At 40.3% G+C, this 18,631-nt stretch overlaps 2 protein-coding genes across 2 annotated transcripts; both read left to right on the plus strand.

Moving 5' to 3' along the window:
* Positions 1-1,435: 1,435 nt before the first annotated feature.
* LOC140241589 (transient receptor potential cation channel subfamily A member 1-like) lies at positions 1,436-9,284 on the plus strand. The gene is made up of 5 exons (XM_072321322.1): positions 1,436-1,739; positions 2,514-2,663; positions 3,256-3,483; positions 4,363-4,578; positions 5,476-9,284. Exons 1-5 carry the CDS (start codon positions 1,463-1,465, stop codon positions 5,961-5,963), a joined length of 1,359 nt encoding a protein of 452 aa, XP_072177423.1. The 5' UTR covers positions 1,436-1,462; the 3' UTR covers positions 5,964-9,284.
* A 1,408-nt stretch (positions 9,285-10,692) lies between these two features.
* Positions 10,693-18,459, plus strand: LOC140241354 (UDP-glucuronosyltransferase 2B7-like). The gene is made up of 6 exons (XM_072321087.1): positions 10,693-10,721; positions 11,817-12,612; positions 12,959-13,206; positions 14,000-14,215; positions 16,868-17,072; positions 18,403-18,459. Exons 1-6 carry the CDS (start codon positions 10,693-10,695, stop codon positions 18,457-18,459), a joined length of 1,551 nt encoding a protein of 516 aa, XP_072177188.1.
* The last annotated feature ends 172 nt before the right edge of the window (positions 18,460-18,631 follow it).

The raw sequence follows: 18,631 nt of genomic DNA on the forward strand, positions 1-18,631 counted from the left end.
TTTAGCAGTACAATATAGACAGTCCTATATACATATTGGTCATTGTATTCAAATTGTTCTTAACATTAAAACAAAGAGAAAATAATCGTCTTTATCATTTTCTCACCGTCACCATCACCAGCACGCCTAACTTCACACTTTGAACTTAAGGTGAATTCCTACAAGTATAGAAAACACTTTGACTAATTAGAATATTTGAGGCGCTTGTATAGGTAGGCCCCTCAATGCTTGACTGTCTGCAATTGTTGAAAAAGAGAGAGGGAGAGAGAGATGACGCTGTGTTCTCGTTTAGGCCTATACAAGGACAGTTAGAGCCCGTGAATCGTTTCGGAGCACAGACAAATGATATTACTGTGATACCCTCCTTTTTGTGTGTGTATCTTTTAAAAGCTAAAGGGGTGGAGCCCCGCCCTCCTCCCCACATTACCCGGCCCTGGCACCTGGGCCACTGTCTCCTCCCCTACAACCTCTGTCAATATTCAGATGGGTTTAAATGATTCGCAGAGTTTGCTGTGATAAAATTCAAGACACTCATCAGATGAGCTTTAGCTGGTGTAAGAATATTTCAGGAATAAAAGCGCTCGGCCGGCGTTCAAACGACGGACATTATCCGGGAAAAAGAGACAAATGTGTATGGCCCATTAACTTATAGGTGATATGGGGGTGATATATAGAGGAACAATGTAATTATATGAGGCCTGCTGTTTCCTCCCACATCCGCGGTTTTTGAGCGCTGGCAAGTTGGGAAGGAGGATTCTTGTTACGTAGATGGTTGTCAAACAAAGCATAGGCCTACAGTAGGGCCTATAGCAAACTAAAGTATAAAAGCAAGGCAAAGCAAAATCAGAACAAAGTTAAAGAGAAACAAAGCGAGCTGCTGTATACAGACAAAATTAAAACAAGGGCAACAACAAAGTCTGGCATAACAATCGGGCTACAAAATCTGAAAAATTGTATGGCCTTACGTCAGTTGGTTTGTTTGTTTGTTTGTTTGTTTATTTTTTCTTTCTTTCTTTTCCTAGTTAAATATATGTATTGCTTGTAAACAGCTGGCGCGCCATTACCAGCTGCTCCCATACACTTCATTGGACTGAGTATCAATAGACGGCGCAGATTGGGGACCCTAACCCTAACCCTAACACTAACCCTAACCCTAACCCTAACCCAACGTGTTTCCCATAGACGCGCCATGCCCCAATCTGTGCCGTCTAAAAAAAAAAAAAAAAAAAAAAAAAAAAAAAAAAAACGCCACCCGGAAGATGACCAAGCCAAACGTAAACAAGGAGCGCACGTCAACTGTACTGCACTGCTTGGTAGCCCACACGGCAGTCAACAATATTTCTGGGATTTTGGTATAATACATGTATTTATCTACTAACACGTTAGTATTCGATTTTATGTACTGGATATCCGCTAAAGAAGATTTGTAGAATATTTGCAATCGCCCTGACCCAGCAATAATATGTCGAAGAAACGTTACAATCCCATGAATTTCTTCCAGGAGCTAGCGGAGAGTCGTGATGTCAACAAGCAACGAGCACTCGATAAAGCGCTTGTGGATGCCTGCCTTGGGAACGATGATGATGCCGTGATCGACCTCCTACAAAAGGGAGCCTCCCCCGAGGGAGAAGTCTATGCTGTGGCACAGGCAATGAGTGGTGAGAACTTCAGACGACCACTCATGGCCGCTGTCATCAACGGCAATAAGAAAATGGCTCAGTTGCTTATTGAGAATGGAGGTAGGCAAGCTCTGTGAACGTAGTCCCATTCATTCATTTCTATGTTACTTCCCAAATCGGTCGGTCTGTGCCTGTGCATGTGCTGTGGTTTATTCATAATATCCGTACGCGTATTCAGATGAAGTTTAATTATTTTAATCTTAATGAAGAGTTTGGGAGGAGGGTCTGCAGACAACGGGCATTAACTTACTCCTCTCTTTGTTATGGACCCGAAAGTGACAGAATAATCAGCAAGTTGATTGTGGTCACTCTTACGGAAGAAGAAGACCTGTTGTAGACACACAACGTAGTTGAGCAGTTTTGTAATTTACCACTGTTTGTTTAAATTAAAATATTTCCTTTATTCAAATGTATGTAAAGTTAATACAGTGTAATGTAATGTCATTAATGCAGTGTAATGGTAATAATGACAGCCTGAAGATTGGACATTATTAGTGTAGATCTAGTTCTTTATCACTACATTCATTGTGAATGAAGATTTGATTCTGCATCACTTTTTGTTTTCTACACCCTCCCCTCCCCTCATTTATTGTCACATCACACATCCCATCCCACACTAGATAGAGAAACCTAGTTTCAGGGTTAGTTTCATCAAGAACAAGGTCAAGGTCAGAGTATACCAGAGTACAGAATTGATTATGACATACCACGGTAACAAAATTCATTGTCTTTGAAGTATCCTTTCTTTTTTTTGTAGATCAGTTTTCGTTTGTTGTTGTATGTGCATTACCTCTTAAATCAACTTTCACGACATCTTGCTCCAAAACTTCACAGCTGATACCAGTGGGAAGGATAAGTATGGTGTGCAAGCAATCCACTGCGCTGCCCAATCTGGCCACAGAGACTGTGTGAGGCTGTTGCTGGATGCAGGGGCAAGTGCCAACGCAGAAACGGGCGACTTTAACAAGATTGGAGTTTACCAGAGTGAGGATTGATGCATCTCATTATTTCTTGCTTCCATTTGTGTGGGTGTCCTCTGTGTGTGCCTGTGTGTGTATGTTTGTTTGTGTGTGTGTGTGTGTGTGTGTGTGTGTGTATGTGTGTGTGTGTGTGTGTGTGTAGTTCCAGTCACCATTCAGATATGATTGTGAATATGATTATGCCCCGCCCTCCTTTTCTTCCTCAGCTCTGCCTGGTGGTTAGACCATGGACCGAAGCTGAATATATGACTCAGATGAGTTGTGAAACTGTCCTCTTTTAATGTCTCTAGGTAAATCCAGTTGACCGGAGGTTATCTAACTTCTGAACCACCGGGGATGATTGAATCAAGGTCTACATCAGTATCTGTTCATTAATTTGGTTTTGCATTATAGTATCAAGGAAAGGTTTACTCTATGTTTCAAATGTCAGATATGATATAATAAACTAATGACAATTTGTTGTAGAGCAAGCTCATAACAAACAAAATCTGTTTGCTTAGTATAAGGTCCATCCTATAGTCTGCGTAAGTGTCCACCATAAGTTTAGTCATCCCAGAATGAGCAACATCCCACTGTGTCCATGGTTCTCATCTAAGAGCCCTTTCGGCGTGGCACCACACCGCTGCACATGGCAGCCAAGCTGAACCATGTTGGCTGCATCGAGGAGCTAGTGGAGCATGGCGGGGCGGATGTCAACCAGAGAGACGTGATCGGGATGTCGTGCCTCAACACGGCCTGCAAGCTGGGCCACGAGGAGAGCATTCTAACCATCCTTCGACTGTCTGAAGGGCAGAAGCTTGGGACTGGCATGACCATTGGCACTGGTGAGCATTGTACCCCCACATCTTTTCCTGAAACATGTAATACTACAGTGTATTTAAACACTAATGATTAAGATTGCTAAATCAAATGACACGGTTGAAGACAGGCATACAAGGTGCTAGTACCAATATGCACAAAAGGAAGCACAGCACGAACATCTTGTGCTTGGCAAATGATTACATTTTGCGATACTTCTAATGCATTTATGGATGCATATAAGCAGTGAAACGTCAAAAATTTTCTGGTGGCAGAGAAGAATGTTTTGAGTTTACCTCTGGAAGGCATGATTATTGATGTGTCCTTTGTAGAGGATGTTACATCTCTGCACACTCTTGGAACCTGCACTGCATTAGTGGAGATGCAGCGCACGAGAGGGTTTGAAACATGCATGAGGCACGACAGCAGAATGAATGTTGCACAACATTGTGAATGCCTGAGTGAGCTGCATTTCCACTAACATCATAAACTTAAATTTATGCATTGTGTGGTTTATGAAATGGGTCTATGAATTACATTTTTCATGTACCTTACTATGGGTGAATATTTGTTAGCTACATGTAGAACTTGCTCAGAAGCTAGGATGTTCGAAGATGTTCCAAACACTCTGATCCCATCCTGAACACAAACTTAGAAGCTGTATAGATAAGTGATTGAGTGCGTGCTGCAAAATTATGCATCTTGAATTCAGTGAGTGTGCAGTTATTATTTTTTTTTTTGCTGCACATTTTCTGCAGCCCTGTGCATGTTAGTGAGAAAATAAAGAGCTCACATGTGACTCATTTCAGCACTTCTGATTGGCTACATTCTTAAGCCCATTTTATAATTTGTGATTTTGATTTTTATGACCATTGTAATATTCATTGTTATTCTACTGGCTGCAGGCAACACCCCTCTCCATGACTGTGTGAGATGGGGTCTACTGGAGGCCACCAAGGCCCTCCTAAGAAGAGGGGCTGATGTGAATCGGCCCAATCCCACAGGGTACACACCCCTCCACTTTGCACTGATACAGACTGACTCCACCGCCCAGGACATCACGGAAGCCCTCATTCTCCACAGCCAGGGGGTGGACCTGAACCTTCCGATGGGCAAAGGAAGTGAGTTATATTAAACCAGGTTTAGTGACTAAACATATACCTTTTCACTGTATTGTCAAATATTATTTTTCTCTCTACAAGAAGATTATTGGTCAATTTGATTTGTTTTGATCATCTCTTTAGTTTGTGTAGAAATTTTGTGGTTTGCTAGATGAATGTCTCTTCCTTACCTTCTTAAGTAGGTTGCTAATATTGAATCAAATATGCTTTGCTTCAATGTCATGGTAGGTGACAAAGTACAATATCAAAGAAGCATTGTCTTATAGTGAAATTTGGTCTCTTCTGGGAAGTATGCAACATTCAAATAGAAAACTGTCATAGTTGGAGCAGGTAGCATGTCAAAAAGGAATTTCATATTTCTATGATTTGGGGGCACTGTGGCATAGTGGATAAGCCTCTTGACTTGCAATGGGACGTCTTAATTTTGAATCCATCAAGTGCCTAAGTCCTTGGACAAGGTGTTTTTATCCGTCATATTCTTCTCAACCTGGATGGAATAAATGGGTACCTAGCAATGCTAGGGTGATAATAATGGCAGGACCCTGTGGTAGAGCAGTGGTAATACTGAAGAGTCTAAACTTGTATAAAGATATCATAGATGATATCATTAATATAAGGTTCAGTCCCATTCCGCTGGCCAACACTTTCTTTTTCTGAAAATATTAATGTAGACGGATTAACAATTGTGGCATTGTAATCTATGACTTGCATTTGCATACTGGAAAAGATAGACCTTTTTGTAGATATACCAGTGTATAGCAAGTCTTCCAGACTTGTAGTACTGCAGATGCAATAGTGTTTCTTGGTGAAATACTGATAGATGGAAATTAAAGTTTGTGGATGCCAAGGTATGTACATTTGTATTTTTACCTTTGTTCATGATTCATTTCTCTCAAGGTCTGAGACCGCTCCATTTTGTAGCCTTTGAACCTGACAGAGCGACGCATATACACATCCACACCATTGAGTACCGCATGTCCAATGACCACATCACCTGTGACCCGGGGAGACCGCATCGTGACCCCGCCCTGGCCCGCTTTCTCATCGCGTACGGAGCAGACTTTGAAGTGGAATACCACGGTGTATCTCTGCTGCAGCAGGAAATCTACTCCCAGTCCGACGACACCATCCTTGATGCCATACTTGCTGTCACCCATTCTTTTGAGATTCCCGATCAGCCGGAGCAGGTGTCGTTCGCGAGAGCAGTGGAGGTGGGAGCGGAGAAGCGGGTGGCCAGACTGAGGGAGTTCTTCAGGGCGCCCCGGACACTACAGCACCAGTGCCACCTGCTGATACGACGCCTCCTCACTCCGCGGCGTCTCAACAGACTGAACGAGCTGAGGCTTCCAGAGAAACTCAAGGATTACATATTACTCAGATCATGAGTGAGAACGAATATCATACATATCTCTCTTACTCTATGTTCTGCATGAAATGCAGATGGACAGGAGACCCAATGTGGTTGGCATGACAACAACCACATCTGCCATCAAACTCCCAGCTCAGTGTGATGCTTCATTGCAGGACACATGGCGGTAGCCGTCGTACTTAGATGCACCATGCTAGTACTAAAGTGGTCACATGAGCAAGTGAAATATCTAGAAAGGTAGAGCGAAGTTACAGTAAACAGAGTATAAGTAGGGGCTTTGCTAGTGAGCGAAATCAGAAGAATAAAGTACAAAACTGTACTCACAAAAGTAGATAATCTCACTTGATACAATGTACAAACCTTTGCACACATTCTGAGACATAATTGAAATCGTTGATGCAAAAAAAAAAAAAGGTCTTGTGGGGGAGATACATGGTAAGATTTACGGTGTGGTCAAAATGTAGAAAACTTTATGGTAGAGAGTGTCTTGTCATTATGCAAGCTGAGGATGCATCAAAGTGTGATTTCTGCACCATGTCCACATTGACTTAGACAAAAGAAAGTAGTAGAAATTTCATCAAAATTCTACTTCAACTGATAAAATCTTGCAAGCGTTCATCACATAATCAATGACATTGGTTCAAACGTGCAAACTACCAGTGGTTGAAATGCTGATGTCGTGAACTTGCTATTTTCCCAGTGATTTGTGAACTATGATGTCATCATAGCCCCCCCCCAAAAAAAAAAAAAAAAAAAAAAAAAAAAGAGAGAGAGAAAATGTAATAAAAAATTGTGTGTAGATAAATTTTGAGGCAATATATTCTTTGCCAGTTTGAGTTTAAACTGCAGGGACACACTGAAACCAAAGTTCACAGAGCTTCTAGTTCCTTACCAATGGATAAACTGACACTTACTACACCCAACTCTGATACAGGCATGATGTCATAATATGAAGGGAAGAGGAAATTGACATAGGAATATCTTAATATAAGGAGCTACCTCCTCTGAAAGATGCCAAGAAATCCTTCCATCATATGCCAAAGTATTCAACTTTACTCATCATTACATTTGTTTTTGTTTTTCGTTAAAATATTATGGTGTACAAGTCAGCTTGATAGAGGCACTGTGTAACCTGTTTGGTAGAACCCAGTTTGCAGTACATTACAGGGTCTAATATACGGGTTCTTTATAGTTTTGCATGGTATGACGCTTTATTGGCTTTATGCAAAGCATGGTCATAGTGTCACATTTAAATGATAACTGTGACATCTGTCTATATATCTATCTATCTGTCTGTCTGTCTGTCTGTCTGTCTGCCTGTCTATCTATCTATCTATCTATTAATACATACTGGGATGACTGAAATATCCCACCTTCTCAAAGCTCATATACAAAAATTCAGGAGATGGTTGTATTTCACTGTCATACTTGGATAGAAGGAACTGCAATTTTCATTGTTCTCACACTACATTTTTGTGTGATGCTGAAGGTTGCTACAAACGTCATACATACACCTCTTTTTTTCTTTTTTTTCAATCTTATGATATGTCTGTTGCATCATGGCTTTTCACTTCTCTCAGTTGGCTAAGAAACAATTGACTTCACATATAATACTGGTTAAGGTGAGGATTCAGCTTTTAACTTTTAACAAAAAAAGCCCACATTTCTATGAAATGTTAAAGAGCATACAATTCGAAGAGGAATTCAAAGTTTATTTGGTGAAAATCGGTTTTGAAATGGCTAAGATGTCTAAAAACAAAGTAAAACAAAGCCATCCTAATTAAAGATGGATCCCACCTTTTATTCAGTTTGCTTTGATTTGGATATCTCAGCCATTTCAAAACCAATTTTCATCAAATAAACTTTGGATTACCCTAAGAATTATATGCTGTTTCATATTTTGTCAGAAGTTTCTCATCATCTAAAAAAAAATCATCATCAAACAACATTGAAAACATTAAGCCCCATCTCAACCGAAGCTGTCCCATCCCTTTAAGTCATAGTTTGCTGCCACGTGCAACTGAAACTTCATTAGAAATTTAAAAATTGAATAAAATTTTAAGTGGGCTTCAAAGTGTCAAACCTCAATAGAGTCTTCATAAAATTCATTACTTTACACATGCCAAAATATTGTTGCTTGGGTGACAAGACCTTGTATCTCAAATTTTGGTGAAAATTACTATTTTGGATTAATGGTCAGATAATCGGTTAAGTGATGTCCTGTCCAAATACTAATTGTCTTACCCCAAAAATGAAGCCACCACGGCATGTCAAGGGAAAGGCTATCCCATTTGATATAGTGCTTTGGCTGACATATTTTTCTTTTTGCTCTCCTGAACATTTGGCATTTTGTAAATATGAGGGCTTGTCACCCAAGCAACGATATGTGAAGTCTTAAGATGAGAAACTAACCTTGAAACGCACGAAAAAAAGAGAAAATTAAAAGTGAGGTTTATTGAGGATGACAGCAAGTAGAAATGTAGACCAAGACCGCATAGTAGTGCATGGCTGCATGCAGCATGACAAGATTTGATAACGTTTCCATCTTTGCCATGTATGGGTGAAATTTAGATGATGCTCAGTGAAGTGTGAGGAAACAAAATGATTTAAAGCCTGTGTTGTATTAATGTCCTTGATGACCAAGGCTTAAAGATTACTTCTTACGCTGTTATTTTTGCGAGGATTTAATTTTCACGAATTTCACGAAACACTGCTGCACCGCGAATTTAACAATACGCAAAAATGTCACAGTACACTAGACTAATGGTGCACTTACAATAGCCTCGGTGTCGCGAAAATATCTGTCCGCGAAAATAACAGCTTACTAGTATACAGTATTAGAGCAGAATTTGTGTTTGGATAGATTAAGTTCAGCCAGAATATTTTGCATTCATGTGTCACCTACGGTGTCCACAATGACAGAAAATATTTGATGTTTAATCATTAAGCACATAAGTGTCTTTATATCTTTTGGCCTTACAATGTTCAGCACAGTCAGTACGATGGAGCATGAAAGCAAATGACATTATATTCTTTTTTTCTGTATGTTACAGGCTGACTAGGGGTGGACTTTCTCTCGCTAAGCCCGAGAAGTACTGGTATGACTTGCAATGAAAAGATACTGAGGATGTATTCATAAATGACCCATAAGAGAAAGTTGGCTGTTGTAGCGGGCAGTCATGTAGGGAATACATTTGTATTGTGCAATAGCAAAGAGAAATTATTAAAACTGACATATCTGTCTTAGTGAATGGAAGATTTTATTATTGTTGTTGTGTGTGGCTTGGAAAAAAATAAATTTTGTGAGCCCTCTTTATAGATTTTCTATGACAGAGTAAATGGGTGGATTTTTTTTTTTCTTCTGTTTTTATGTTTGCTTGACCATGAGTGTTCATGATGAAAATGTATACAGTGTAATGTGCTTTATGTTTATCCATTAGCTAGTGTATTTGCATGTGTGTGAGTATTTGCATGTGTGTGTTTGCGTGTGTGTGTGTGTGTGTGTGTGTGCGCGCGCGCGAGTGTGTGTGTGTGTGTGTGCGCGCGCGCGAGTGTGTGTGTGTGTATTGCAAACTTTATGTTATAGTATTCTGACATGTTACTCAGTGAAACACAAAAATACTCGGGAATACGTATAACTTGAACCAGCAAAGTTGTTTTGTCAGAATAGGGTTGTGTTTTATTATGCTCTCTTTATGATGTGGTATATGTGATAGTGTGTGCAGGGAGGTGGACTAGAGAATCTACCTCCTTGGTGTGTGGGAGTATGTCATATGATTATGTGGCTTCATACATTCCTTCTACACAAATATTTGATTCTTAGGAATGGAGAAAAAGCAGCAGAGTTGGTGCCATACAGACATATATCCTAGACTACAGTATGTAGGGAAAAAAAATGACCATCGGATTTACGCATTGATAACTTTCAGTTTCAGTATGATTAAACTGTCATAAACTGTCTGAATCGTATTTCAGGGTATAGACATATAACATCTTACCAATATTTTACAGAAAATCCCATTCAATTTGGTTAGGTGGTCACAGAGAAATGTGGATCGTTGTGAAGCATGTCATGGGTCATCTCACAAGTTTAGCACTTTGATGCTCTTGGAGTTGCATATTAATGTGTGAACACAGACAGAACTTGAAGGGAAGGGATTCCTGACATGCTCTACAAAGATCCTCATTTCTCATTGACCACTGAAGCAAATCGGATGGGGTTTTCTGTATTCAAGATGTGTGTAATGAGTTATAGTTTCGTACCCTGAAATCGGATTTGAATAAATTCACTATTTGTGGAGGGTCTTGTTGTTTTTGTTTTTTGTTTTTTGTTTGTTTTTTTTTGGGGGGGGGGGGAGGGGACATAGGCCTACGGTACAGATGAAGAAGTGAACACATACAGAATGTTTAATTTGGAGGATTAGATTACTTTTTAGGAACTTACTACTCTCGCTGCAAAAACGTTCCAAGCTGTGAGGCCAGGGCACTTTGTTCATATCCAGGCTACAAATGTCATCAACTGCTGAAGTGGTTTATATATGTACTCATCAAAATAGTATTAAAATTCACTTTAAAAGTACATGTACCATTGCAACAGATCGAAATTTACCCGTTTTTGTGCTTTTTGATTCATGACCAACAAAAATTATCAAAGAAAGTAAAATAATCCAATCTAGCTGTACATTTTATTTTCGAAAGTATGAAAAATTTAATCTTTGTGACGCATCTAGTGTGAAAACGCTAAAATGGGGGAGGAGATGCGTGGTTCTGCAAGGTAGAGGGCGCGCTAGTGTTTCAATTTTCAATTTCAATTTATTTTCATATATTTCTCAGTAAAAAGTACATCAAATATGACAAAATGAAAATAACACGTATTATCCAGTTAGGAAGCGTAATAGAATATTGCAGACAAACAGAACATGGTGGTCAATCTATGAAAGTTGGAATCTGAAAATAAATGCTAAAAAAAGTACATATGATGGAGCCTACTTAAAGTATGATGGAAATACAAAGTATTGTAAGATCTTTTCCAGTGTATATCGCAGATATGCGACAATTTCCTTCAGTTATCGACTCCCCGATAAGTTTGATTGCCTCCACCCACTTCGAGTCACAACCTTCACTTCAAGATGATGAATACCTCATAAATGCCTTTCTGCAATTCAGCAATCTTGAGCGTTTATATCTTTTAAATCCATAATATTGTATTTTTGTTAAGTATCTATTATCATTATTATTATTATCATCACAACTGTGGGTTGTTGTTGTTGTTGTTGTTTTTTTTTTTCAAGGAGGGATAGCCCTACCGAGGCCTACCATCAAGAAAACACTCCACCTCGTACAGCAAAAGAAACTTGCAAAACTCTGCTGGTATAGTTGCGTTGTGTTGGATCATTCAGAAATGTGCGGGCATTTCGCAAGGCAGTGATCGAAGATTACGTTGGATCCAACATAAAAGATATGCAGAGTTTTAAGTCATTTTTTTTCTCCTTCTTTTTGCATAGGATGTATAGAGCGGGTTATATCGCAGTGATATACTGTCGTCAGTTCTGCAACATATATGCCAAGGGAAGCACACAATCTAAGCTGTTGGTATGCATATTCCTTGAGTCCTCGTGTTTGTCGATATAGATGGCAACGAATTTGTGAGGTTGCAACTTGAAGGAGTCTGATGAACAATCATCGTGCAGTTACTTCAGTTCGAAGGAATATGGAAAGTATCAATGCTCTTATAGGAACGTACATCTGTGTGTTCGTATAGTTCCGTCATTCGCATGACGCCGTGCGTGTCTCAAAACATGGCAACAAATACAGTATCTGTCATGTTGATTCTGATTTTGTCTCTAGCCTTAATTTCTTCATCATACAGTGGTGCGGCAGAGTTAAATGCGTCAGGATCACACGCAAGGGGAAATATTCTTTTGATGTTCCAAGGCTGCGGGGTGAAAACGAGTCTCTTCAATGTCGGACTGAGGTTAGGTGCCGCACTCTACGCTCACGGCTTCAACGTCTCGTTTGTTGTCACCCATACCAACGACACGTCTGCTTACGATGAACTCAGAGATTACCAGAAAATTTTCATCAACTCGGGAAAGGTCTCGACACAGTGTCGTTCCCACTTCCATGTGAGCACTCGGAAGGAAATCGGCGTACAGCAACTTTTAAATCTTCTGCAGCCGCAGTGGATCGGATGCGACGTTTTACTCCGCAACGAAACGGCGATGAAACAGCTGCGAGAACTAGATCTAGACCTAATCATTGGGGAGTCATTCGGACCATGCTACCAGATACTAGCAGACATTCTTGGCGGCATCCCCTTCGCTCATTTTCTGGTAACCTCGCCGGAAATGCTTCCTCCTGCCATATTTCCGCAGACGATGGCCTACATGCACGATCGCTCTTACTTTCAAAGGATCCAAGCCCTCGTACACCAGTTGAGTGTCCATATCTTTTATCAGCGACTCTTTAGCTGGTACGTCACACTTGCCAGAAATTTCAATGTGACATCATTAGATAGTCATTCGGAGTTTTCTGCGTCCTACGGTTCGGCTTCTCTTTGGCTCAGCAACAGTGACCCCGTCCTCGACTTCGCCCTTCCCATCCCACCTAACGTCATTCTTCTCCCGGATCTCGGTGTTCGATCTGCCAAGCCGATTCAAAACGAAGTAAGAAGTCTCAGACAAGAAGCTCTGTTTCTATTTGATTCATTTCACTCTTGTAATCTATGTAGCTGTGAGAAAGAGAACTCAGAAGTCTTTTATCTTAACCGGCAATAACATCTAGACATCATACATTATCTGAGATTTCATTAACTTCGAGTAAAGTTGTTCACAAAATATACATTTGCCGCTAGCCTATAGACCAAACAAATAATTAATCAGCAAAAGATGTCTAGGCATAATTCCGTGTGAAGCAGGTGCACAATCTTAACAATCTTAATACTTTATTGATTAACAATACGTAACAAGACAGTGGCTAATGATAAAAATAACAAGAATCCAATTTCTTCAGGAACTGAATTCGATCTTGAGTCGGAAGGAGTCGACGGGCATCGTCGTTGTGGCAGTGAGCAGCATCGAGGGTCTGATGACAACGAAACTGCAGAATGATTTCGTCGCCGGACTCGGAAGGGTGCCCTTCCAGGTGGTGTGGCGGAGGTCGAAACCTCAACGGCTGGATGCTGACGAAAACCGCTCCGTCCAGGCGATACACTTCACGGGCTGGCTCGAACACAACGATATGAACGACCTGCTTGGTGTGTATTAACCACAGTGTAAAGTGCTCTTAACTCTTAAAGTGAAACAACAGCAACAACGCACGCGCATACACACGCACGTAAACTTTACATTAGCATAGACTTTGATTGCTAGAGCTAAATCAAACAGAGGGGAAAAAAGTTACTTTGAAATCAGCGACTCACCTAGTATACCCACCCATACAAGATCATCTTTGTGATAGACCACATAGCCCTTTGAAGATCGAGAAAAGAAAGAAACAAAGAAAAAAGCCAAAACTGTATGTCACACTGCTGGCGCCACATTTTCGAAAGTGAGCGTTAAAAAAAAACCCAAACAAACAAACAAACAAACAAACAAACAAACAAACAAACAAACAAACAAACAAACCCTCAGCGAAAATCGCTCTGGTGCAACTTGCAATCGGAAAAAGTTTTTAAACCACGGTTTGTTTGTTTTTTCGTGCCACTTCCGGGGTCAAAAAACTGTGCGTTTGTGTGTTTGTGTGTGTGTGTGTGTAGGGGGGGGGGGGGGTAAAAGGTGGTATTACGTATCGTGAAAAAAAAATATTTGTGCGGGTGAGCCCAAGCCCCTTCGCTCTCCCCCCACCCCCCCCCCCCTTTCCGCCGGCCCTGTATCATTCGTCATTGTATTCATCAGATAAATGTTCTGAAATGCTGTATGGTAGTGGGTATGTTGTCCACTGTCAAGTGGGATTGTGCATATTTGTTACTTAAAGAAAGTACTTTCGTATTGAGGACAATTTCTTGTTCCTTTACTGATGGTTACTAGTACTGTGTAATCTCGTCACAGGAAGGACGAACACTTTGGTGTTTGTTACCACGGGAGGGCGCTGTGGTTCTTTTGAAGCCATTTACCACGGAGTGCCGACATTGTGCCTTCCCCTTTACTCGGAGCACAACGAGAACTGCGCCAAGCTGGTCCGACTAGGCATGGCCCAAGTGATCGATGTCAAGTCGTTTTCTACCGAAGAAGTCCACAAAGCTATCTTGGAGCTCGCCACCAACAAGAGGTGTGACTTGCGTCTTTCTCCTGTCATTCTCAATATCTATGCCTATCTTGTGATTACAGTGTAAGCCAGTTCGGAGTTCTACTTTGCGCATGAGCAGAAAAAAAAGGTCATTCGTACCACCAGGCATGTTGGCTTTTGACTTCATTTGGGATAAGCATCTGTGATGAAATGATTATTCATGTAATACTAATACTTATAAATGCTGCTTGACAGCGCATCCACCTGACAGCAAAAGTAGTATTTGATATACAATTTTGATATCAATAGAAAGAGATTATTAATCATCCAATGCAAAATAATGAAATGGATGCTTTCCCAAGTATTAATTGACGGATTATTCTGGTCATCATCTGGTCTAGGCAAGTTCATTCTTCGTTTGAACAGGATTGATGAATCCCATAAATTGTTCCGTAAAGTTTTATGCATATATGTCGCTTTGAAAACGAGTGAAGTGCCTGAGAAAAAGAAAGGTCATTCGTATCAATGAAGTGCCATGAGCTAACTTCGAACTGGCTTATTAATCATAACGACTTCCCACTTCTTCAGTAATATGAGAATTCGTTATTATTGGCATAGGCGTCGGAAGTGGGGGGCAGGGGGGGGGCGGCCGCCCCCCCCCCCCCAATCCAAAAAGTGGGGGGCAAAAACAAAAAGCCCCCCCAAAACAATAAATAAATAAATAAATAAACAAATAAATAAAAATAGATGAAATAAGATAGATATGTATATAAATAAATAAACGCGAAAAAACATAGCTACAAACGGCAATTTTTGGACTGTAAAATGTCAAAATTTCCAAGCTCGCTCGCTCCGCTCGCTCGCATTCAATCGCTATGCCATTCTCCTAATGTTGCTGCCAGTAATTGCCAGCAGTTGCGCCTGGGCCGCCCCCCCCCCCCTTAATTTCCAAGCTAAAATATATATATATATATATATATATATATATATATATATATAGCTACAAACGGCAGTTTGGGGACTGTAAAATGTCAAAATTAATGGTCAAATTTATTCGTTATGCCATTTTCCTAACGTTGCAGCAAGTAATTGCCAGCAGTTGAGCCCGGTGCGCCTCCCCCTTAATTTCCAAAGCGAAAAACATAGCTGCAACGGCAGTTTTTGGACTGTAGAATGTCAAAATTTTCAAGCTCGCTCGCTTCGCTTGCTCGCATTGAATCATTATGCCATTCTCCTAATGTTGCAGCCAGTAATTGCCAGCAGTTGCGCCCGATGCGCCCCCATTAATTTCCAAAGCGAAAGATATAGCTACAAACGCCAGTTTCGGGACTGTAGAATGTCAAAATTTTCAAGCTCGCTCGCTTCGCTCGCTCGCATTGAATGGTTATGCCATTCTCCTAATGTTGCTGCCAGTAATTGCCAGCAATCAATTGCGCCCGATGCGCCCCCATTAATTTCCAGAGCGAAAGATATAGCTACAAACGCCAGTTTCGGGACTGTAGAATGTCAAAATTTTCAAGCTCGCTCGCTTCGCTCGCTCGCATTGAATGGTTATGCCATTCTCCTAATGTTGCCGCCAGTAATTGCCAGCAGTTGCGCCCGATGCCCCCCCCCCTTAGTTTCCAAAGCGAAAGATATAGCTACAAACGGCAGTTTTGGGACTGTAAAATGTCAAAATTTTCAAGCTCTCTCGCTCCGCTCGCTCGCATTTTATTGTTATGCAATTCTCCTGATGTTACTGACAGTATATAATTTGTCGTTTCACACCGTCATTCCATAATCCATGTAAGGAAAACTTACAATGTTGCTCAATGACTGCGTTGTTGAATGTATCACATTCCGCAATGTATTGTAGTCCCATTATTGCGCACACACACACGCACATGCATACACACCGTCAAAATTACTTTTCCACAAGGTGCCCACCCCCAATGTTTCGACCCACCGTACGCCACTTTATATATATATATATATATATATATATATATACACACACACACACACACACACACACACATATATGTATATATATATATATATATATATATATATATATATGTGTATATTGATATATAGATGTGTGTGTGTGTGTATGTGTATATTGTGTAACATTATGTATGGTCTATCGTGAGCCCCCTCCAATGTTTGCCCCCCCAATCCAAAACTGCTTCCGGCGCGCCTGATTATTGGTATCATCTAAAGGTTAAACTCCAATCAGCTGTACAGTAACCGAGACTATTCCATTAATGTCTTCGTCATCCTCTCTTTTTCCTCCCTTGCTGTCGTAAGCAATGACAAGGAAACTATCCAACTCTTCATGCTGCATTGTCGTTAGGAGTCTGATTTCAAGAAATGTTCTGTTCTTACCTCTAGACATCGGTTTGTGTGTTTTGTATTATGAGATTTATGCAGAATTTATATCTCTTTTGTATACACGGTATGATGTGCATGATATATTCTATTACATGTTAAACAAAGATGTGATTCAGCAGCACAAAATTGAGAAGAATACAGCTGCTTATCTTTGTCTATACTCGTTTGGTCGTGAAAATGATGCTGATATTGAACGAAATTTAAATAAAGAATACCATAAAAAGCGCGTGTGTGTTTGTTTGTGAGAGTATTCCTTCCTATTATATTTGTATTTGAAATTATCAGAATTCATCAGACTTTTCATCTTCCGGTTTGTTGCAGCTTCAAAGAACAAGCCCTCCACGCATCCAAGAAATTTCGCTCAAAGCCTGAAACGGCTGGGGAACGAATTGCATTTTGGGTAGAGCACGTCATGCAAAATGGCGGCAGTCATCTCAGGCAGTCGGGAACTGGATCAGTAATTAACTTCCTTAAATACGCGTGTCTAGATGCTCTATCCTCCCTGCTGTTCATCTTGTTGATAATAGTATATCTCTCTTGGAAATCAGCTTTTACACTCGGCCGATACAGTAGTCTATTTAAACATAAAGAACGCAAGGCAAAATATAATTGATTTTTATGTTGACGCTTTGTAGTTACTATGAATGGATATGTTCAGATGTAAAGTTTATTGGAGTTGTACTATTTGTTTCTGTTTGAATGACCTTTAAAAGAGTTTGGTGTATAAAGTGAAATACTTTGATCTGTACATGGAGGGAATTTCAATCGTATGCCACGTTTTTGAATATCTCTTTCACCATTATATCACATCGATGCGAAGCTTTTAGTCACTACTCAAGACTGCAGGATGATGCATTTTTATGCAGAGGAGTTACAGTGAATAATCGGGTGCACGTCACGAGCTCGACACTCAATGAGTCATACAGCCAACGAGTCATACAGCCCACGAATTATACAGCTCACGAGTCATACAGCCGAAGAGCTAGACGCTAAATGAACAAGGCCCACGCGCTCGACATCATTAAGTAAAAAGGCCCACTTGCTATACGCTCCACGAGCTATAGATATTAGGCAAAAGTTATAAGCCCACGGGCCCATATTACATTATGGGACATTTTGTAAGTAGTGTTGAGCTCATTTTGGTTAGTGTCATGCTCATGGGCCTTCTTTGCCCACTGTCTGGCTAATGGGTCTGTTTTACTTAGTATCTAGCTAGTGGGCATGTTTTAATTGGTGTCTAGCTCATGGGCTGTATGTCTTGTGGGCTGTATTACTTGTGGTGTATGGGTCATGAACCTTTTTTTTTCCAATGTCTAGATCGTGGGCTGTATAACTCGTGGGATGAATCTGAACATTATGGGTTTGAAGGAGACCTCCGGATGATTTTGAGACTTTTGTACATTTGAACAATTGTAGATTAGTTATACTTAGTACAGAGTTTCAGAATCTATAGTGATTGGGATAAGGAATAAGAATGCTTTCAAAATTTATAACAAATCACAATGAACAAGAATCATGACTTGGCAGCTCATGCATGGGTGGGGCTCAAGGGAGCGGAACAAAAGAAAAAAAAACGAATAAATTCTACACAGGTGAACTTGTTAATCAAGCAGTATTGTATTGGGATTGCATTGCTATATTTCTGAAATATATGAGTCTCGTATGGTACCATCCTCGTTCAGTGTAACTTGTTTTGATTTTTTCAGAGTATTGGCTTTTCTGCACAAGGCCCACAATAAATTTCACAAATTTAATCTGTAAATGGACTTGACGATAGTCTCATGTCATAGCTAAATGATTTAGCTTCTCATAATTGCATAGCAAGTCATTCACTCTTGGCACATCTTCACATTCAGACAATCACATCAAACTTCATTGTGAACAACACGATCTTACATTGTTCCACAGAATAAGACACACACTTTTAATGCTGGTGGATTTATGTATATTTCACTATATTTCACTACTTGTTATATATCTATTTACTGTAGCATCATGCGTTGTCAAATTGCCATATAATTTTGATTCTGATAGCCAATTCTGTGTGTCAAAAGTTACCAAACTAAATATGTCAGGGACAATGAA

Source organism: Diadema setosum, chromosome 18 (genome assembly GCF_964275005.1).
Source record: "Diadema setosum chromosome 18, eeDiaSeto1, whole genome shotgun sequence".
NCBI classification, from domain to species: Eukaryota; Metazoa; Echinodermata; class Echinoidea; order Diadematoida; family Diadematidae; genus Diadema; species Diadema setosum.